Source organism: Acipenser ruthenus, chromosome 50, assembly GCF_902713425.1.
Source record: "Acipenser ruthenus chromosome 50, fAciRut3.2 maternal haplotype, whole genome shotgun sequence".
Taxonomy (NCBI): domain Eukaryota; kingdom Metazoa; phylum Chordata; class Actinopteri; order Acipenseriformes; family Acipenseridae; genus Acipenser; species Acipenser ruthenus.
In genome coordinates this window covers 6,153-29,060 of record NC_081238.1, presented here as the reverse complement: position 1 = coordinate 29,060, position 22,908 = coordinate 6,153, and the positions used below count along the sequence as shown (strand labels likewise).

Genomic DNA, 22,908 nt, shown 5'->3' with positions numbered 1-22,908 from the left:
GTCGGTACTACGCTAACTTATATCCTAAGGGCATGATTTTAAAACAAAACCCGCTCTAACCGGCTGCATTGGGAACCTCTGTGTTTAGATAAGCGGCTGCTGTTGTCACACCTTCGTATTGTAATTCGAGTTAAATTAAGAGTTAAACCGGGTTTGTTGCTGCCTTCTCATATTTCATCACACGCCGTCCCAAGTGCTTTTTACCAGCAGGTGATGAAAACAGTACACAAATGCAGGCTGGAAAACGCTACTGTCGGCGAGCTGGGATTGAGGAGCTGGGAATTTGAACCAGCAGTATTATTCACCGGGCAGACAGCAAACACACTCACCGAGGAGTGGACCGCTGTGGCCAAAAGTGTTGCACCCCCCTACAGAATTAATGTTGTTTCATAAAGTCAAATGAAACCTGCTGAATAATGTTAAGTTAACCTATTGAATTACACGCCGCTTTGTAGGTTGTTGTTTTTTTCGCATATACTTAATGGCAATCTAACTTGAAATACTATTGTACTACTATTATGGCTTCCGGTTGACTAATTTTTTGTCAATATCATTTTGTGGTTTCTTTGATTACATGGTGTTAAATAAAATATGTAAATTATCTTCGTATAGTTTATTTTTTTATTCTGTCTCAATCCTAAAATTCTAGGTGATGCTAAACTTTTGACCAAAGCTGAAGACAACAAAAACAGTCGGTTTAAAACGTATCTTTTAACGGACTCGTTTTTTTTGTTGTTTTTTTTTTTCCTTGGTCATGTTTAACCAGATCCTCGACCAACACCGAGTCTCCTGAACCATTAAAACCACCAGCCCCTGACCAGCATACAGCAAAACTGGTTATTACTGGAATTTACCCTTCAGGGGTGTGTGTGTGTAAATTTGTAGCTGTGAATTACCTTTCGAAGTAAGACCACTAGCACAGAATTTATTTTCTTTTGACTGGGTTTTCAGTCACCCGTCTCCTTAACCGTCTAGAATGGTTACATTTTTGTCAGACTTTTACTATAGACTTTAAAAAACGTGATTTAAATGTCTGTTACTAAAGTCATCATCATTATTTATTTTTGAGCTATTTTCCTTTAACGAGCACTTTGTGGTGGTCTTTATTCCCAGTACAAATGTTACAACCAGTAAGAAAACCCAAAGAGGCTGCTGCCAGTAGTTTAAATACAAAAAAATAAAAAGAAAGGAAAATATTTATATTGTATTGACCTTCAGTTTTAAGAGAAAGTTAAGCGGGTGGTTATATTTAGAATATGTTTTGTGGAGCTACTGGCGGTAGAAAAGTAACCGGTTATTTGGTACCTTTATAAAAATATATATATATATATATTTTAAATCCCTAAATTTCCTTAAGTTTTAGAAAACAAAGTTTGAGGCGAGACCCGATTACTTCTTTATAATTAGGTTTTTTGTTTTGTTTTCCTTCCAGTAGGCCTGCACTATTGGGACCTGTGATTATTAGACGTGCCCTGTGGTTAAATTGACCTCATATTTGCTTCATAAATCTAATTTAAGTCGGGAGTCCTGCCAAAAAAAAAAAAAAAAGCCTGTCGCTGTCTCGCATCACAGTCCGTTGCTCCCATCTCTTTCCCTCCGCGACGCCGCCGCTAATGAGTGTCTCCCCTGGCCCGTATCGGAGCGCACCTGCTCGGCGGCACCTGGCTACCCCAGCCCGGGGCTCCCGCAGTCCGCGGACGGGGCTCGATTCGCACGAAAACGCAGCTCTGAACTACCTCCAAACACCGGGGTGCGGATTCAAATCCTACCCGCCTCCTAGGGAGAGCAGCGCGGCAGAACTGCAGCAGGTGCGTGTGTCCGGAGAAGGTGCATCATTACTACAGTTTGGTTATAAGTCTGGCGGCGTTTGTATCTGCATATTAATAAAGCCAATTGGCCTATTTCATCTGAAACCGTGTCGTTCTGTCCTCTCTCTCTCGCTATATTTATTATTATTATTATTATTATTATTATTATTATTATTATTTATTTCTTAGCAGACGCCCTTATCCAGGGCGACTTACAATTGTTACAAGATATCACATTATTTTTACATACAATTACCCATTTATACAGTTGGGTTTTTACTGGAGCAATCTAGGTAAAGTACCTTGCTCAAGGGTACAGCAGCAGCGTCCCCCACCTGGGATTGAACCCACGACCCTCCGGTCAAGAGTCCAGAGCCCCTAACCGCTACTCCACACTGCTGAATTATATAGAATTCAATTGACAAGAGGTAACAGGGAGGGTAACCATGCCCGTGTCACACAAAAGTATGTGCTGCATAATGCAGGTGTTTCTAATATTTTGTCCAGTATGTGATATTGTACTTTGCTAGCTGGCTACAGCAACCACAAAAGTGCCTATATTATGTGATTCAAGCAGTGGTTTGGTACCTCTGTCTGTCTGTCTGTCTGCCTGTCTGTCTGTCTATGTGTGTGTGTGAGGGAGGGTTTGGTACAGCTGTGTCTGTCTGTCTGTCTATGTGTGTGTGTGTGTGTGTGTGGGATGGCTCAGTACAGCTGTGTGTGTTTGTCTGTCTGATTGTATGTATGTGTGTGTGTGTGTGTCTGTCTGTCTGTCTGTTTGTTTGTAAGTGTGTGTCTGTCTGTCTGTCTGTATCTATATGTATGTATCTATCTGTCTGTCTGTCTGTCTGTGTGTGTCTGTGGGAGAGCTCAGTTATAGTGCTCATGGGCCAAAGAAGCGACTATATGGTAGGAAACTCTGACAAAAACGACCTTATGAGGACACAGGCCCTGTAATGTTTAAACAGGTATACCAAACACAGCAATGCAGCAGTATTTGAATACAAGCCTGGGTTAAAAAAAAAATGACTTCCAGACATCCCCACGGCCATCCCCACTGATTCTTCTCATACAATCCCACGATGCACCGCTGTGGAGCAGGAGTGGGCGGCACTGATCAAACAGACCATCCCCCCCCCCCCTCCCCGCTTCCACCAAACGTGGCGCGTGGGCAAGGAGTGGCAGCTTCTGTATTGTTGAAGAACTTGTACAACGGCAATTGTGTGGCAATTAGTGCCCTTCCACCCCACACACCCCCTCAGCGTCACGCTGCGTGTTCTACGCCATGCCACTGATTCCGAGTTCCGAATTCCACCAGAGTGGAAGAATTCACAACCCACACTTGGGAATTCTTACAAAGGATGGCTTCCATTGGCCTTAGTTGCATCATCCACAGCCCTTAAACATGCCATCGTGCAGAATTCTGAAATACTAAACGAAACCTAATAAATGCAATGCTTTCCTATGCTTTACCATGCATTCACTGTGCTGTGCTGTTACTATAAGCCACTGTTATAAGGGTTAGTTTACCCTGGTTTGTTTTTTAATATGCTTTACCACAACCTCTCTTGTGCTTTACAATGCTTCCCTATGCTTTACCAGACCTCTCTGTGCTTTACAATGCTTCCCTATGCTTTACCAGACCTCTCTGTGCTTTACAATGCTTCCCTATGCTTTACCACACCTCTCTGTGCTTTACAATGCTTCCCTATGCTTTACCAGACCTCTCTGTGCTTTACAATCCTTCCCTATGCTTTACCACACCTCTCTGTGCTGTACAATGCTTCCCTATGCTTTACCAGACCTCTCTGTGCTTTACAATGCTTCCCTATGCTTTACCAGACCTCTCTGTGCTTTACAATGCTTCCCTATGCATTAGCTTTCACTGTGTTTGATTACACTTTACTATGGGAAACTTGAAGAAGACAAGGTTGTCTCTTATTATAACATAATTTCGCACAGTTTCATCAGAGAGCGTATTAACCAGACAGCCAATAAAATTGAAAAATCAAATCTTTACAATAGAAAGCGATAAAAAATAAAAACACATCTAAAAAGCACAGGCTGAATTGACTCATAAAGGTAGCAAATATTGTGAATGCTTAATGCAGCGCTACGCACTGCACTCTCGAGAGCGACCTGCTAATTATTCCCATCGTTACTGTAATGTAATTCATAGCATAGTAATTAATATTTATTAATTAACTCCAGCTCCCTCTTCTAAGCCCTGTGGTGAATTCGCCACTGCAGACACTGGGCCCTTGCCTGCTGAAAGTGCTCAGGAGAATATCTTAATGAAGCAGACGGTGGCACACTGGTGCCGTGGCCATGTGGGATGGATGGAACATGGCACGTGACACGTGGCCAAGGGCATTGCCCCCACCAGCAACGATGACTCCACCCCCTAAAAATATCAAAGCAGATACTTTGCAGATAGGCTAGAGGATTTATTGCCCATTTTTTCCCCCCTTGCTTACCAATATTATTATTTGTTTATTTAGCAGACGCCTTTATCCAAGGAGACTTACAGAGACTAGGGTGTGTGAACCATGCATCAGCTGCAGAGTCACTTACAACTACGTCTCACCCGAAAAACGGAGCACAAGGAGGTGAAGTGACTTGCTCAGGGTCACACAGCGAGTCAGTGGCTGAGGTGGGATTTGAACCGGGGACCTCCTGGTTACAAGCCCTTTTCTTTAACCACTGGACCACACAGCCTCCTCAATAGCTTGGTATCCCTGTGTAGCTAACTGTCTCCTCTTTTTAAAAATAAATTTAATGAGCAAGACATCTCACACGTAGAATCTCCGGGAAAGCAGTACAGCTGGATAGTTGCTCGATACACTCGCTGCTCACTAAATATCTTGAGGTTACGTGTTCAAAAACTATTTTTTTTCCAGCTGTGTTTAAAGAGATTTCATGCAGTAAAAGGTTCCCGCAAACGCAGAGTAGAGTTGAACCCTCCGATTCCTGGGACCATTTCAACCTGCGGCGATTATCTGTAAGTCAAATGAATGACCTTTAACCTCCGACCCTACCTGCCCCTGATGCCTCTCCGCTGTCTCATTAAAAGCCTCTCTTAAAGGGGCGGCAGGCTCATTTTCTAACCCGGCCTTTCTGTTAAGCAGCTGACACAAGACTCTGAAACAAAGTGTGGAATGCGCTTCGCTGAGACAAAGGGAGAGTCCCCCCCCCCACTTTTGTTTCAACCAGCACAAAGCTGAACCAAGCGTTGCGAAAAACTACAGAACGTAAACTTTGCTGTGCTTGTACTGTGGCAAACTTTGTGTGTAGAAAAATGTAAATCTAGACTTAAAACACACCTTTCCCTGGCTTAGGTAATCCATTTTTTTTTTTTTTTTTTTAGTATTCGAATGTATTTATAAATTGTTATGGCTTTTGTGTTGACGTTTTTAAAAATGGCTGTGTTTTTAAATGCGGTTTCTAATGTATCTTTTAGTGTAATGTTTGGTTTTTTTTAAATTCAATTAAATAAAATGTAATTTTAAGGTCATTTGAATGTAAAGCTATGCACAGCGCTTTGAGGTATTTTACAGGAAAGACACAATGTAAAAATAAAATTGATTGATTGATTGACAAGGGAAACACGTCACAGTTTGTCAGGATTGAGTCTCTATGTCTCTCTCTCTCTGTCTCTCTCTCTGTCCCTCTCTCTCCCTCTCTCTCTCCTTCTCTCTCTCTGTCTCCCTCTCTCTCTCTGTCCCTCTCCCTCTCTCTGTGTCTCTGTCCCTCCCTCCCTCTCTCTCTCTCTCTCAGCCATTTAACTCACACCAACATTCAAATCTATAAAAGAACTACAAAAAATAAATAAAGAATTGGCACAGATAATTCTCCGCTAACATTGTAGATGTATCTGGTGTCTCATAGCGCCATTCTCCACTGTGAAAACTCACCAGCCTTTCAGTACTTAACATCATTCATACTTATTAGAAATCAGTCTGTCCAATCCTGTTAATAAACCTGGAGAGGGTCAAGGCTGATTAATCCTGTAGAGCTCCCAGACGTCTCTCCAACGGCACCCGCCTGGGTTACTCTGATTGTAACGTGCAGCTAACAGCAGGGATGGGAATAAGACTCCCGCTGCATAGCAGTGTGATCCACTACGAGTTTAACAAGACGCACCCGAGCCTGTCTCCTATACACAGCGACGGCTAACCAAGCTCCCAGTAAAACCTGGAGTGGGTGAAACTCCCTGTGTTAAAAAAAAGAGCTTCCTACCTCCTATTCGAAACTCTACTCAGCTTCCATGTATGCTCTCTTGTTATTCTCTCTGCGCGAAACTCCTGGGTTAACTTTATCTAGACCGTTTAGGATTTTAAAGACTTCTATCAAAGTCCCTTCTTTTTTTTTTTCTAGGCTTGAAGAGGCTGTGTGGTCCAGTGGTTAAAGAAAAGGGCTTGTAACCAGGAGGTCCCCGGTTCAAATCCCACCTCAGCCACTGACTCACTGTGTGACCCTGAGCAAGTCACTTCACCTCCTTGTGCTCCGTCTTTCGGGTGAGACGTAGTTGTAAGTGACTCTGCAGCTGATGCATAGTTCACACACCCTAGTCTCTGTAAGTCTCCTTGGATAAAGGCGTCTGCTAAATAAACAAATAGTAAATAAGCTCTGGGATTTGATTTCAGATGGCTCACTTGCTCCCTTTAGACAGCGCAGGACTCCAGAGTTAGCGAGTTAGCATTCCAAGGGGAACAGCAACAGATGGGAGATTGCGATTGGCTTCGTCAAGGTCACAGGGGTCAAGAACTCATGGGGAGGCAGGAGGGGGCGTGTCCGATTGGGGGGCGGGGGGGGGGGGCTAGATTGTGGTGGGCCGCTGTTTTTGTGTGACAAGGGAAAAGGAGAGAGTACGAGATTTCAATAGAAAAGAAAATCCTGGAATAGAAAGGGTTAGTACTGGACATGCTTGAATTTGCTCCAAAAAGGCCGGGCAGCTGTTAAGTGAAGTGTGATAAGGGCTTCAGTGTTGGGGGAGGGAGGATGGGGAGGGGCGGGGGTGACAGAGCGAGCCCGTCAGTCATTGTTGAAGCTGGGGGGGGGGGGCCTCTTTTAAAGGAACACCTGCTTTGGGGATCTTGAATAGGGTTTGAGGGGAGAGGAGGGGGCTGGCAGGGGAGTTAAAGAAGTCTCCAGCGTTTCTCTTTTTTTTTGTCGTGTGAAATCACACTGCGAAACGAGACACAAGAAGAGGGATCAGAATCGTTTTTTTGGTAACTTTCTGAAAGGGAGATTTTTCTGAAGGTTTTGTTTGTTGTTGTTGTTCAGTTTACTGCAAATCCATAAATATTTGCTTACAAAATCACACCCATGAAAATTTGCTCCAGAAATGTTGCTGCCGTCCTGTTACAAGATACGAAGTATGTATGGTTAGTGGAATCTGATATCTGTGCCAAAAATGTTTTGTGTTTTTCTTTTTCACATTAGAAAAACACACTAATAAAAGACTTGCAAATATTTATGGTTTTTACAGTATATTGTGGTGTGTGTGTGTGTGTGTGTGTGTGTGTGTGTGTGTGTGTGTGTGTGTGTGTTTGCCCTGTGGATCTGTTTTAACCCATGAAGTACCAGATAACTTTTTGTTTGAAAAAAAAAATCAGAACACGAGCTGTATTGATGTAATTTGATACAGTCTAAATCAATATGCTGCCATTCTAGAAGTTTTCAATCTCGTGACAGGCACATTTACAACATATATAACATAGAATATGCTAATGACATTTCAGAGGGCTGGATCGCATCAATATCAGGGTCTAGTGCTGTATATTATAAAGACATTTCAGAGGGCTGGATCGCATCAATATCAGGGTCTAGTGCTATATATTATAAAGACATTTCAGAGGGCTGGATCGCATCAATATCAGGGTCTAGTGCTATATATTATAAAGACATTTCAGAGGGCTGGATCGCATCAATATCAGGGTCTAGCGCTGTATATTATAAAGACATTTCAGAGGGCTGGATCGCATCAATATCAGGGTCTAGCGCTGTATATTATAAAGACATTTCAGAGGGCTGGATCGCATCAATATCAGGGTCTAGCGCTGTATATTATAAAGACATTTCAGAGGGCTGGATCGCATCAATATCAGGGTCTAGCGCTATATATTATAAAGACATTTCAGAGGGCTGGATCGCATCAATATCAGGGTCTACTATGATATATTTCAAATGTGCAGTTTGGAAAGAAGGGTCCCTTATAAAAGTTCCCCATATATAAGCTTACATTTGTATTTATAGAAAAGTGTGTTTTGTTTATAGTGAATCCAGATGGCATCCATTACAATCCCTGTATGTAAACTGTGAACGCACCCTGACCCAGAGCTTACCATACCAGCAATGTCAGCACAGCGGACCAAATATGGCATTTGTCAAGACACCTACAGAGAGACTAACTGCCCTGGTCTTGGTAATGTATCAGTATATGGCAGCGGATCCGCGGCAGTGTGGATTGGCTGTTTAAAACCATTGCGATGTCATTCTACTGCTGTTCAGAACCATTGTGATGTCATTCTACTGCTGTTCAGAACCTTTGTGATGTCATTCTACTGTTCAGAACCATTGTGATGTCATTCCACTGCTGTTCAGAACCATTGTGATGTCATTCCACTGCTGTTCAGAACCATTGTGATGTCATTCTACTGCTGTTCAGAACCATTGTGATGTCATTCTACTGCTGTTCAGAACCATTGTGATGTCATTCTACTGCTGTTCAGAACCATTGTGATGTCATTCTACTGCTGTTCAGAACCATTGCGATGTCATTCTACTGCTGTTCAGAACCATTGTGATGTCATTCTACTGCTGTTCAGAACCATTGTGATGTCATTCTACTATTATATAACATATAGTATTAGATGTTTCCATTATGTGAATGTTGGACATTTTCTCTCCTTTCCATTATTCAAGGACTACATTTTTTTAGTATCAAAAAAACTGCTTTAAGACAATATTAACTATCAATGGCATCCTATATGATGCATAATAAGATCAAATTATCATTTAATAGATATTCTGTTTTGTTAAAACGCTCAACATTTAATGAGATACAGGAAGTATTCATACCAACTGAAGCTGAGGGAACACGAAGACACTTTTTCAGGAGCAGAGGCTTGAAAACCTGGGTCCGGGAGACCTAGTTAGAGGTTGCTGTATCAAACCCCCCCCAAGTCTCCCCTGGTGGGCCGTGCAGTGGCTTGAAACCAAATTACAAGCCAGAAAACGTTTTTTTTTTTTTTTTCATTTTTATTTTATTAAAACACGATTGTTCAAGGAAAGACATGAGGTCAAATATCCCACACCGTTAAAATGAAACGTGTATCTTCGGGGCAGGGGGCTGATAAAGCTGAATTAGATGAGCGATGTGTTTTTCGTTGAGTGATAGCTGTCAACACACGGCTAACTTGAGAGGGAATTGAGAAGAGGAAAAAAAAATTAAAAAAAACACCCTTGATTTTTAATGAAGTGACTCGCAGCCTGATAAACAACAAACCGCGAGCGTTGTTGTGTGAAATGGCTGACGTTTGAATGTCTTTTAACACCTTTTGAAATAATTTCGGACCTGAATTAACAGCTTGCATAAATTTAATCCACAACACACGCAAGTGCATTATTGTAGGTCGACTCACAAGACAAGAGCTTTGAATCAAGCGCATGGGCACACACGAAAATAATTAACATTTACAAGCGAAAATATAGTTACGTCGTGTCCTGTTTCTTCGAGATTTAAAAACAAATCGAAACTTTTTTTTTTTTTTTTTTAATTATTATTATTATTATTGTAGGTTAATTATTTAACTGCACTTTTCACATAATTTAAAACGTGTTTAGTTTTAGTCTGACGTCATTGTTTTATTTCTCAATAAAAGTATTTTGCACTGTCTTTAAGGACATGTAAATAACATTATGTCTCGGTTGCACCAAACAAATGCTTAAGTTCAAACTTATTAAATTTTACATCTTTGTTGACTGTTTACGTTTTAAATTGTTAATCTGCTGGCAGCCTTTTGAATTTTGCCAACTTAAAAACCTTCAGGCTTTATTTATAACGACGTCAGCGGCCTCAGTTCCCCCGAGACAATAAGCAGCCGCGGGGTAGATTTCAGCACCTGCAGTCGACTGGGACTCCACGACCCGGCCACGGTCAAAACAAACTTCTTAACACTCAATAAACAGGTTAGCGGCTCCGACAGCAGCTGGGCAGCCCAGAGAGAGTGAGAGAGAGACGGGGGAAAGCGACTTATTCAGTTATGACCTGACCTTCAATAACAACCAGGCAGGGACTGCCTTCCCAACCCCCGTCCGGGGGGGACCCCTGTGTCTGCTCGGCTTTCATTCCAGCTGAGCTCTCTCAGTTACTCAACTAGACCCTTTTAATTGAACTGATAAATTTGCTTAATTTGGGCCTTTTTTACTTGTTTTCAGCTCTTAAACAGTTGCAGATTTCAATTTGCTATAACATTTTATACGTAGAACTCTGCCCCATATATTATTATTATTATTATTTATTTATTAGCAGACGTCCTTATCCAGGGCGACTTACAATTGTTACATTATTTTTACATACAATTCCCCATTTATACAGTTGGGTTTTTACTGGAGCAATCTAGGTAAAGTACCTTGCTCAAGGGTACAGCAGCAGTGTCCCCCACCTGGGATTGAACCCACGACTCTCCGGTCAAGAGTCCAGAGCCCCTAACCACTACTCCACACTGCTGCCCGCTATATATGAGGCATGCATTCAGCTGGCAGCCTGGTATGTGTCTGCCTGTCACAGCCCGAGGGACAGTGTGCAGACACTCAATACAACTGCAATGTTTATTGTTTAATTAAATGGGGGGGGGGGGGGGGTTATATTATTTACATTCTGTTAAGAAGGAAGGGGGGGGGGCGGGGGGGTTTGATAATGTCTGTTATTAACATTATATTTTATTTTATGTAACGTGTGTGTTGAAATGCTTTGGCAGCCCTGGATCATTCCTGTCATGCTAATAAAGCCAGTTTGAATTTGAATAAACACTTCTCACAAACCAGAGAGAGAGAGAGAGAGAGAGAGAGAGAGAGAGAGAGAGAGAGAGAGAGAGAGAGAGAGAGAGAGAGAGAGAGAGAGAGAGAGAGAGAGACACAGAGAGAGAGAGAGAGAGACACAGAGAGAGAGAGAGAGAGAGAGACGAGAGAGAGAGAGAGAGAGAGAGAGACGAGACACAAAATCATATTTAAAGAAACATTTATTATCATTATTAATTATTAATATTATTATTTATTTAAAAAGGTAAATCCAATAGGGTTATTTCATCACAAATAGTAAACAAAGCATACCACCCTGAACATGTTACTGTGCACAGTACTTCACAATACTAGGTGTAACAGAATTAACACTAGGAGCCGGGGCAGATCCTGCAGCGGGTGTGACCTCAAGTCATTCTAAGTGATACAGGACGCTGGGCAGTCGGGCTGAAACAATGATTGATAACAATCCGGAGAATTATTGATCGTACTGCAGAATCGGGATCGATAATCATCTTGCCAGCGATAACCGTTTCATCCCAAGCCAAAAAAAATTTCACTTCATTTAAAAACTGGCCAAAAGTTTTGCAACAAAGTCGAGTGAAAGCTGCTGAATAATGTTACGTTGACATATTGAATCGCACACGGCTTTGTAGTTTTCCATATACTTAACAACTGAAAAATGTGACATTTGGAAATCTAACATGAAATCCTACTGTACTGCTATTATGGCTTCCGGTATAGACTTCTTTTTTCAATAATTTTGCAGTTTCTTTGATTACTCGTAGACATCTCATCCTAAAACATCGTGACAGAACGCTTTTCCCATTCAATTCCTGAAACAGGAAAGCGTTTATATTCTCCATGTTAAGTATATAGAGTATATCATTTTTTTTTCATAGTTTATCATTTGCAAACTGTGTAATTCTGCAGCACGTTGTACAAAGGTGTGTTTTTTTAATTAAAAAAAAACGGACAGGAGTTTAGTTATGAAAAAGACTCAACATTCAGTATCACTTTGAAGAATCTGCAGCCCAGCACAAAATTCTAGTAGAGTGGTGGTTTGAAAAATAAATTCTCAGGTTTGTCTCCAACATTTTATCCAGTGCTATATATTTAACTTTTTTTATTATTATTATTATTATTTGCATAATTTAAAATCTACAACATTTTTTTTTCAAAGTATTTTACAAAACAAAACCTCTCTTTTTTTTCATCTCCAGGAAATAGCTATATAAAAAAAAACAAACGCAAATACAATTTATGTACATGAAGTTTAAAATGATATTTTCTTTCTTAAAAACAGTAAAAGCAATTAAATCGTTTTTTTGATGTTTTTGTTACAGAACACAGGAAATGTACCCCCCCCCCCCCCCAAATCCAGCTCATTTTAAATTTGTATTTATTATCATTATTTATTTCTTAGCAGACGCCCTTATCCAGGGCGACTTACAATTGTTACATTATTTTTACATACAATTCCCCATTTATACAGTTGGGTTTTTACTGGAGCAATCTAGGTAAAGTACCTTGCTCAAGGGTACAGCAGCAGTGTCCCCCCCACCTGGGATTGAACCCACGACCCTCCGGTCAAGAGTCCAGAGCCCGAACCACTACTCCACACTGCTGCCATATTGTGGTTCCGGCACACTGAGCATGTGCAATGGGCGGCCTTTGTTTTTTTTCGGTTGCCATGTGAACAACCAATCACAACCCACTTTTATGGGATTACCTTTTCCAGTAGCGGTGTGGCAGGATAATGTCAAATTTAGTTTATTTGTGAACAAAACAGGTTTTTAAAAAATCAAATTAAGAAAAAAAATGTGTGCACAGCTTTGAGATGTAAACATCTGGCTTGCTTTTTTTTTTTTTTAACAAATTTGGCATTTTCAAATCCTCTACTTAATCGTAAATTGCAGCCAATTTCCTGCTGGGAGTTCATGAAGTATTTTTACTATGGGAGAACTCACCCTAACCCTAGCCAGTCCTGTACCACATCATAATGTATGGACCCTCATGATGAATCCACTTGTCATTTTAATAGCTTTTCAAATCATTCAAATGAGAATTGAAGCTTCAGACTCTTTGATTGTTGAAATTATCATTATTATTGGAAGAAAAGAAAGGATGAAAGAATGAAAGAATAGTATTTCTGTCATCTGTTCACTGAGGTGTGTGCGTGTGTGTGTGTGCGTAGCAAAGTTGAAAATAGATGCTGACTGTCGCCATGGCAACCCGAGTGCATCCAGCCATCAGGGAGTGAGTCAGTGAGACCCTCGTTTGTGTGTGTGTGGGGGGGGGGGGGGTTATCGCAATCACAACAACGCAGCTGGGATGCTGAGGTCATAGTTACCGTTGCCAGGCAACAGTCATCACTGCTGATAAGGGAGTGCAGGGAAGTGAGAGATAGAGGTGAGAGAGAGGAGAGAGTAGAGGAGAGAAAGAGGGAGAGGTGAGAGAGGAGAGGAGAGAAAGAGGAGAGGAGCGAGGAGAGGGAGGAGAGAGAGAGATAGATAGAGAGGGAGGAGAGAGAGGAGAGAGAGAGGTGAGATAGAGGAGATGTGAGAGAGGAGAGAGAAAGAGGTGTGAGAGAGAGGAGAGAGAGATGAGAGAAAGAGTTGTGAGAGAGAGAGAGAGGGGTGGTGTTGATGACGTTTTGAAGAAAAAAAAATAAAAGGTGTTACTGCCTAAGCAATCCGAGTCTGAGCCAATGTACAAACACCAGCCTCTTGTCTCAGTAAACAGCATTGGCACATCACACACACATATGCCCACTTCCGCCAGAGCTCTGTTACCCACAGCGCTGGCACTGCCCAGGAATCCAACACCATTTCATTTCCCGTCGACCCACGAACCGCCTTCAAAACACACCCTCCCCTCAGCAAGGGAACACATTACAGTGCGGACCGACCAGAAACAATGGGGGAGATCCGGGGGGAGAGACCACATCTATATCCATATTAATAATGCATCCGCTCCAGTGTCTGACGTCATCACAGGGTTTGTGTTTGAAGCAGTTAAAGTACCAAAAAACACCTGAAAAAGACGTCCAGTGGCTGCTCATGTGAACTCCAGGTGGCACCACCTGGGACTTCTGGACTTGAATCGTTGCCGTTAGACCTCCAATGCACCAGGGGGCGCTGTTTTGGGGGGGGAGTGTAGACTTCCGAAGGTCTTGTTGTGCAGTAAACCCGGCTTATCGCTCGTACAAGGGCTGTGTTATTGACCTGTACAGTTCTGAATCTAAGTTTCCACTCCGATAAACCCGGATTTGGTAACCTCTCTTATTCAACACTTGCGTGCAGCCAGCCTAGTTTGGAGAGTTGACAATAAAATACAGTTGCCCCCCCCCTTTTTTTTTTTGCATATTCTTTGGATTGGAGTTTATGCCGAGGGGGGGGGGTCGCGTACTGTATTAGAATCATTTCGCTATACAGAATTCCATAAATGGAAAGAGGAGAGATTGCTTTAAGGATGATCCTGCCGTCGTTCTACAAAATACAACTCAATCCACGATCCTCAATATACTGTATTCTCATCAACACTCTGATTGTCCGAATTTATTATTATTATTTATTTTATTTTTTTATGCACCTTTTCCAGCTGTTTCCCATTGAAAATGCAGGGATAAACAGCGGCGGCTTTCGTTTTCGGAAATGTTTTTTTTTTCTGGAATCTGATTCACGTTCCTCGTAGAGAAAAGCCCTTGGCGAGGTTGACTCGAAGTCTTCGGTTTTCTGTTCAGTCTGCACCGTCATCGATTCGAACGAGGTGGTATATGATCACAGAGGGGCGGGGCTGACGCTGGTTAAGAAAACCCAAGATGAAAAACGTCTATGATTCGGCGTTCCTCATTCGAAAACAAAATCCTTTTTCGCAGTCATTTTTCCGTTTCTCTGCAGAAGTTCCTCTTTAAAGGAAAAAGACAGCATAACCGACAACTTCAAAACAACGAAGAGAAACCACGAAATTCTAAGACAAAAACAGACGCTTAAGTTCCCCGTCATACAGAAAACAACGTAAAAATAGTGGCAATAAAAAACGCCACCGTATCAGCGTTAAAAAAAATAACAAAAAAAACCAAAAGAACAATAGCCATATCAATCCCACAGTGTCAAACTGTCTTCACACTTTATAATAAATATTAGCTGGGCTTTGAGGAGGCATTTCCTGGACGATGTAAACAGGGTGGCCATAATCGCCGCTCACTTTCTCGTAGTGGGGACAGAACGCGCTGTCGGAAGTCCGTAGCGGGATTATGATGTCGCTGGGTTCCGAACCGTTGTTGTTCCCGCCCCTTTTGGGGCTGGTGAGAGTGGAGAGAGAGAGGGGCGGGTGGTGGCTGTCCGAGTGCTTCGACTGGCGTCTCCGGTAGCAAACCACGGCGATGATGATGGCGATGATGAGCAGGAAGGCGGAGCCTCCGGCCGCGCCGGCGATGATGGGAATGTTGGAAGGGGGGAAGGGCCCGTTTTCCCCGCCTCCCTGCTTTGTTGAGTTCCCTGAAGGATCTGTGAGGAAACAGGAGATGTTTGGGGTCAGTTTTGCTACGTGGTTTTTATTTAAACACAATTTCTCATGCAGTTTTTGAACAGAGATTTTAATCTTGCCTTTTTATTCTGTTTCATCATTACACTTGTAACCAGTTTATCAAAGTGACAAAACAATGAATGAATCTGCTGTACTGCAGCTCTGGCCAAAAGTTTTGCATCACCTAGAATTTTAGGATTGAGACATCACTAAAAAAATATTATATATATATATATATATATATATATATATATATATATATATATATATATATATATATATGAACATAACTTATATCTTTTATTTAACATCATGCAATCAAATAAACTATAAAACGATATTGCAAAAAAGTTTGCTGGAAGCCATATTAGCAGTACAGTAGTATTTCATGTTAGATTTTGAAATGTCACATTTTTCAATTTTTGTTAAGTATATGGGAAAAATACAAAGAAGGGGGCAGGTCCTAATAAAGTGGCCGAGGTTGGGGTTGGAGTTAGGGTTAGGGTTGGGGTTGGTTGGAGGTTAGGGTTAGGGTTGGGATTGGGATTAGGGTTGGGATTAGGGTTAGGGTTGGTGGGGGTTGGGATTAGGGTTAGGGTTGGTGGTTAAGGTTAGGGTTGGGATTAGGGTTAGGGTTGGTTGGAGGTTAGGGTTGGGGTTGGTGGTTAAGGTTAGGGTTGGGATTAGGGTTAGGGTTGGGGTTGGGATTAGGGTCAGGGTTGGTTGGAGGTTAGGGTTAGGGTTGGTTGGGGTTGGGATTAGGATTAGGGTTGGGATTAGGATTAGGGTTGGTTGGAGGTCAGGGTTAGGGTTGGTTGGGATTAGGGTTGGGGTTAGCATTAAGGTTAGGATTAGGGTTAGGATTAGGTTTAGGGTTAGGGTTGGTTGGAGGTTAGGGTTGGGGTTGCGGTGTGTGTTCGGATCCTAAAGACAATTCCCCAGGGAAAGGGTGATTTATGTTTTATATGACAGATTCAGATCACCTGCAGTAACTCTTTGTAGGTCACAGCCAGACATTCCATAGAGATGAGCAAGCATCATAAATGAACCTATCTGTGTGTGTGGACCCGCCTCTGCAGGGAAATCAGCAGCTGATGCCTTTCCTCCTGCAGATTCGCATGAACACGTCTGACTATCATCCAGCAGCACTCCAAGGACAACAGCCCGCTTCGAAACATGAAGCTTCGATTCAAGACACGACCCGGACGATATATTAGAAACGACCCGCCAAAGCACTGTCAGCAACCGGGGATTTCGCTTTCCCCCCCCCCCCCCCACGTAACCACACACACAGCGGGGGGTAAAGAAAAAAAAAACCTTTAGCGAAATAGCAATTTCGAAGCAAGGCTGGCAGACAGCGAGGATTGTAAGGCGAGGTTATGTCTCTGTGGGGGTCTGTGCTCAGCTTTGTGTAGTTTTAATAATGCTCAATTAGTGGCGGCTCTGCCCCACACACAAACCAGATTGCCTGCGGCGCAAAACATTGCAACTGTGCTCGGGGAGGACCGACCTAAACGCATTACTGAGCTTTTCCACAGCGCAGCGCTGGCAGGCAGACTGACAGATCTTTCATGATGTTAAACTGATGGTTCGGCTGCGGGGAGGAAGCGCAGGAGAGCACGCCAGCCATCTGTAGCACCAATCAACCAGAGTACCTTCAAATGTCAAGACCCCCCCCCCCCTCCTTATTTGACGGTGTTTGCATCCTTCCGAAGTGCAGCACTGGGAGAAAGCTGCTGTTTCTGTTCTGTGTAATTCATCAATGCACCAACAGAGGAGACTTCAACAGCAAAGGCAAATTCAAACCCTCTTTTTTTTCCTCAATACGACCCGGTAGTTTGCTAACCCAGTTACAGAGTCCCTCCGGAGTTAAGCCTTCTGTACATCAGAGCGAAAGAAAACGGGCCTGGATGACAGACCAGTTTGGTTATATTTAGAGACGTGTTTTTATTTTATTTTTTTATTGCTCAATTATTATTATTATTATTATTATTATTAATTTTTTCTTAGCAGACACCCTTATCCAGGGCGACTTACAATTGTTACAAGATATCACATTATTTTTACATACAATTCCCCATTTATATAGTTGAGTTTTTACTGGAGCAATCTAGGTAAAGTACCTAGCTCAAGGGTACAGCAGCAGCGTCCCCCACCTGGGATCGAACCCACGACCCTCCAGTCAAGAGTCCAGAGCCCTGACCACTACTCCACACTGCTGCATATCTCTCCAGATTGTAAAATTCTCAATAGCTTGCGATAAAAGAACATCTATAGCAAGTTTCATTAGATATGGGAAGAATATGTAAGTGGGACCTACAGACAGAGACAGACAGTGTGCAATGGAGTAGCCCTAGATTCTGATAAACGAAGGAAAGAATGATAAAAAGGAAGGGATGAAATAAAAGAAGGAAGGAATAAAGGTGGTAAAGGAAGGACGGAAAAAATAACGAAAGGCAAAAACTAAGGAGTAAGAAATCATGAAAAAGGTAAAGAAAGGAAAGGGAGGATAAAAGAAAATGAAAAAAGAAAGAATAAAAAAGGTCAAGGATAGAAAAAAAGAAAACAAAATAATGAAAAAAAGGTAAAGAAAGAAAAAAAGGAAGGGTAGAAAGAAAGAAAGACAGAAAGAAAGAAAGAAACTAAGTCATTAATGAAGGCGGCTGGGCAGCGGTTTGATAGTGTGTTGGTTTCTTCAGTAATGGATCTAATAGCCCGGCTGGGGTTTGTGGTTAGAGCACAGCCGGCTCGGCAGCTCCCCCCGCCCAGCCCGGCCACTCGGGACACTCCCCTTGGCAAGCAGCCTGGGGCTCAACACTGACTAATAATATCAGGAAAAAAATACCCATTCTCACTGTCTCTCCCAGGACTCAGAGAGGACCACAGAGAGGACTGCATTGTCACTTTCTCTCCTCTCTGCCTTATTCCTCTCCCCCCTCTCTCTCTCTCTCCTTTCTCCTCCCCCTCTCTCCTGACCTCTCCTTCTTCAATGCCACCGTTGCCAGATTTTCAAAAGCTGTTATTTGTTTATTTCATTTTAAACAGCTTTGTATTACACAGTTATGTATTTCAGAATGTGTTTGTGTTGTAAGATTGCATGTACAGCTCTGGCTAAAAGTTTAGCATCACCTAGAATTTTAGGATTGAGACACAATTAAAAAAAAAACTATATGAACATAATTTAGATATTTTATTTAACATCGTGTTGTAATCAAAGAAACTACAAAATGATATTGCAAAAAAGTCTACCGGAAGCCATAATAGCAGTACAGTAGGATTTCATGTTAGATTTCCAAATGTCACATTTTTCCATTTTAGCTTATGGGAAAACTACACAGCGGTGTGTGATTCAATATGTTAACATTATCCAGCAGGTTTCATTCGACTTTATGAAGCAGAATCAGTTCATTCTATAGGGAGGGATGCTAAACTTCTGGCCAGAGCTGTATGTTATGAAAAATTCAAGACAAATAGACGCTGTAAAACACCAGAGTGACATTTCCATGTACTTTGAAGAAGGAAAGAACTGAATCAAACTGTAACACACGGACACTGTATATTACACACTGTACATGCCAACACACATGAAGGACACACACGATGGGAATTGGCTCTATAATTTTTTTGGACAACACTTAAATGGTGGAGGGAGCAGCAGTGTGGAGTAGTGGTTAGGGCTCTGGACTCTTGACCGGAGGGTCGTGGGTTCAATCCCAGGTGGGGGACACTGCTGCTGTACCCTTGAGCAAGGTACTTTACCTAGATTGCTCCAGTAAAAACCCAACTGTATAAATGGGGAATTGTATGTAAAAATAATGTGATATCTTGTAACAATTGTAAGTCGCCCTGGATAATGGCGTCTGCTAAGAAATAAATAATAATAATAATTAAATGAGAGGGGGGGAAAAAGGACGGGGGAGGGAGGGAGGGAGGGGAGGTGCTCGTACCTGAGGCCTTGTCTTTGCCCGGGACCCGGTTAGGGTCTGGCGCCGGAGGCTGTCCTGGCAAGAGATCTGGGTTCGGCTTCTGGGGGTCGGGGCCCATACCATTGGGATCTGGGGAACAAAGAAAGGGGATCCCAGAGTCAAACCCCGCTGCCACAGAGCTGTCCACCATTACGGTCAGTTGTCTTGATTTTCAAAACCAGAACTGCCGTGCACTGAGAAACGCTAAAAGAAATGTCATTGAATTTCTAGTTGCGTTCGAAGACTGCTAGACTTCTGAATGTATTACGCTGAAGACTTCTAGTGGAAACGTTTGTCACTGAATTGAACACATTATGTGAATTTGTCAAAATTATACTATATTATATTTGCCCCCATGTATATAATATAAGACTCCTGTTGCACAGCGGTTTCACCCATTCCAGGTTTTACTACCAGCTTGATTCACCACAGTGTGTGTAGGCAACAAGCTCAGGTGTGTCTGATTAAACCAGAAAAACTATGCAATGGGAACGAGACTCCTATCCCCATCCCTGTATGTAGTTCTAGGACACAGAAACAGGAGACTGTCTGACTGGAACACAGCGTGGTGTGTAAAAATAACCGTGACTTCTTGAGCTCTGAAACTAGCACAACGCCCGCCCGACTCCCAACAGAGAAGAACAATTCAGAACAGCATCTGCAGGTCACCTTGGAAAGTCTGACGGGAAAGAAATCTGCTGTTCCAGTGCCCCCTCCCCCCTCCCCCTTCCCAATAAACCTGTGATCATTCCTCTATATTCAAAATCAGCTGTGACTGCTTTTCTGTTATATGGAGTTCACCCCCATTCCTCCCATGTTGAGTTTCAGGTTCACACTTTACATGAAGTGTCTCTAATTACTGTGTATTTACCTGGTAGCTACTTAGTAAATACACAAGTACTTATGCATAGTTACAGTGTTATTGAGCATAGTTACAATATTACTGAGCATAGTTACAATGTGCTTTTACCTGGCTTTGAGCTTGTCTGAAGAACCCTATGTGCCAGGACTGAGGTTTCAATAACACTGATGAAGGCACTAGAGCTCAAACGCTGGTCTGCTTGACTCAGTTTAGTTTCAGTAACGCTGATGAAGGCACTAGAGCCCAAACCCTGGTCTGCTTGACTCAGTTTAGTTTCAGTAACACTGATGAAGGCACTAGAGCCCAAACGCTGGTCTGCTTGACTCAGTTTAGTTTCAATAACACTGATGAAGGCACTAGAGCCCAAACGCTGGTCTGCTTGACTCAGTCTCTTCTATTTTCAATAACACTGAGATGTAAAACGTAAAAGCTGCATCTCCCTGAAAATGAGCTGCAGCCGATGAATCGTATTGTTCGATGGCTGATCGGGAGGTGCTTCTGATCAGGCGCGGAACCATAAGATAGCAAGGGGTGGAATCTTAAATACAACTTTACTCTGATAGCGCATAATAATGTGAAGAATCAGCCTCCACTGCTAGTAATACCATTGCAAGTACCCACTGCTAATAGGATCTCTATGGGAATTGCATTGGCATTGCTGGCAGGGCTGTGGGTTGCTGATTTTTTTTCAAGAGTGATGCACTGGGATGCGAATGCATCAGGATTGTGCTTCTGTCTGTACAGGATGATTCTGCACTGACATTCATTCACTGAGTAGTCCCCCAAGCCCCCTTCGACGTTCTTAAATAAGACTGTTGCTAGCTAATTAGCAGTTACACAGGGCGCTGATTAGTGACAGGTGCAGCTTTTCGTCCACAGGCTGAGACAGCTCCAAAAATAGACCCGTACAGGAAGGAGAGAGACGTAGACCTTTTTTTTAAACTTTTCAGCACACTGTGTCCCCCGCACAGGAATAGAAAAAAAGGCTGCACAGTGTATCAGTGCTTCTTGAAACAGAATTTTTTTTTTTTGTTGTCTAAAATCACCTTTATTTTTCTCAACTGCCCCCCTAATTCTCCATTCTCACTATAAATCTGCCAATGTAGAAGGGAGCTGTGCAGCAGTGTGGAGTAGTGGTCAGGGCTCTGGACTCTTGACCAGTCGTGGGTTCAATCCCAGGTGGGGGACACTGCTGTTGTACCCTTGAGCAAGGTACTTTACCTAGATTGCTCCAGTAAAAACCCAACTGTATAAATGGGTAATTGTATGTAAAATAATGTGATATCTTTATAATGTAAAATAATGTGATATCTTGTAACAATTGTAAGTCGCCCTGGATAAGGGCGTCTGCTAAGAAATAAATAATAATAATATAGTGGTCGCCGTCTGCCCTGATCACAGCCCTGACGGGATTGCATTTTTCAGTAATTTGTAATTGTAATCGGATTACATTTTTCAGTAACTTGTAACTGTAATCCGATTACATTTTTCAGTAACTTGTAATAGTCCCATTTCTTTTTTCAATTACGGATCTAGGAACAGGTATGGCACAGACAGACACCGTCACAGCCCTGACTCCACTAGGTGTTGGAAGGCGGTAATCCATTGTCATTAACATTTCCAGACTAGCCTCTCTCATCCTAATTGCATTCTGTTAACTGTTTACCAGATTTCATTCCACACATTTCAGCACATGCTTCCTCTCTTAAAACTAAGGTTCAAATCCCACCTCTGCCACTGACGGCCTCACTGCGTGTGACCCTGAGCAAGTCACATCACCTCCTTGTGCTCCGTCCTGCGGATGAGATGTTAAATCAACGTCCTATTGGAAGTGACTCTGCATATAATGCACAGTTCACAGCCTGCCTCTGTAAAGCGCTTTGTGATGGTGGTCCACTATGAAAGGCGCTATATAAAAATAAAGATTGATTGATTGATTGATGAAAGTTAGTATGAGTTTTATTTGTGATGGTAAATCAACGTCCTATTGGAAGTGACTCTGCATATAATGCACAGTTCACAGCCTGCCTCTGTAAAGCGCTTTGTGATGGTGGAACACTATGAAAGGCGCTATATAAAAATAGATATTATTATATTATTATTATTTAAAAGTAGTAAATGTTGAACACGTTACTATTTATATCTCAGCCTAATTTCGTGTGCCATTTAAACCCGGGGTACTCGTACCCGCGGTTGAACACCTCTGTTCTAGGGGGAGGTTTTGCAGGGAGAGGGAAAAAATAAAAATAAACTTACTCTGTCCGACTTTCAGGACCACCTTCATGCCCTTGTTTAGACACGCCCCTCCTTTCATGCTCTCCAATCCCTCGCGAGAACCATCCGAGGTGGCTGAGGAGAGACCAAGCAAAAGAGGCGGGGTCAATGCTGCTCGGAACCCCCTGGAACGAACATTCTGTCGCGACGCAATCATGACATCGTCCACAGAATTCCTGAACGACGCTGCGTTCGCGTTTCTTTCAAACGCAGTCGAAGAAGGGCTTTCATTTGATGTTTTGTTTTTTTTCCCCCCTCAGATCGAGGGTGGGAAATCTGGGCTGTGTTAAATTTCAAAGGAATTTTAAAATTATTATCAAAAGGTACAGGAACAGAAAGAAATGACATTCCACAGAAACACCTGGATCCTGCAGGAAGCAAAGCAGCCTGGAGAATGTAAACACACACACCCTCAAGAACGCTATCTGATCAACTCGGAAACCCC

General features: G+C 42.5%; 1 protein-coding gene across 1 annotated transcript; it reads right to left on the bottom strand.

Moving 5' to 3' along the window:
* Positions 1–11,035: 11,035 nt before the first annotated feature.
* Positions 11,036–22,635, bottom strand: LOC131721989 (ephrin-B2a-like). Its single transcript, XM_059015453.1, has 3 exons — positions 22,446–22,635; positions 19,310–19,417; positions 11,036–15,343 (listed from the first exon to the last, which is right to left on the bottom strand). The coding sequence occupies exons 1-3, from the start codon at positions 22,618–22,620 to the stop codon at positions 14,958–14,960; spliced, it is 669 nt and encodes a 222-aa protein (XP_058871436.1). The 5' UTR covers positions 22,621–22,635; the 3' UTR covers positions 11,036–14,957.
* Positions 22,636–22,908: the final 273 nt, after the last annotated feature.

Bases quoted from the DNA above. Each gene is read 5' to 3' on its own strand.
- LOC131721989 (XM_059015453.1), bottom strand. From the start codon at position 22,620: ATGATTGCGTCGCGACAGAATGTTCGTTCCAGGGGGTTCCGAGCAGCA. The intron at 19,418-22,445 runs GTAAGTTTATTT...TTTGTTCCCCAG, and splicing joins GGTCCTGAAAGTCGGACAGA to ATCCCAATGGTATGGGCCCC. The intron at 15,344-19,309 runs GTACGAGCACCT...GTTTCCTCACAG, and splicing joins GGGCAAAGACAAGGCCTCAG to ATCCTTCAGGGAACTCAACA.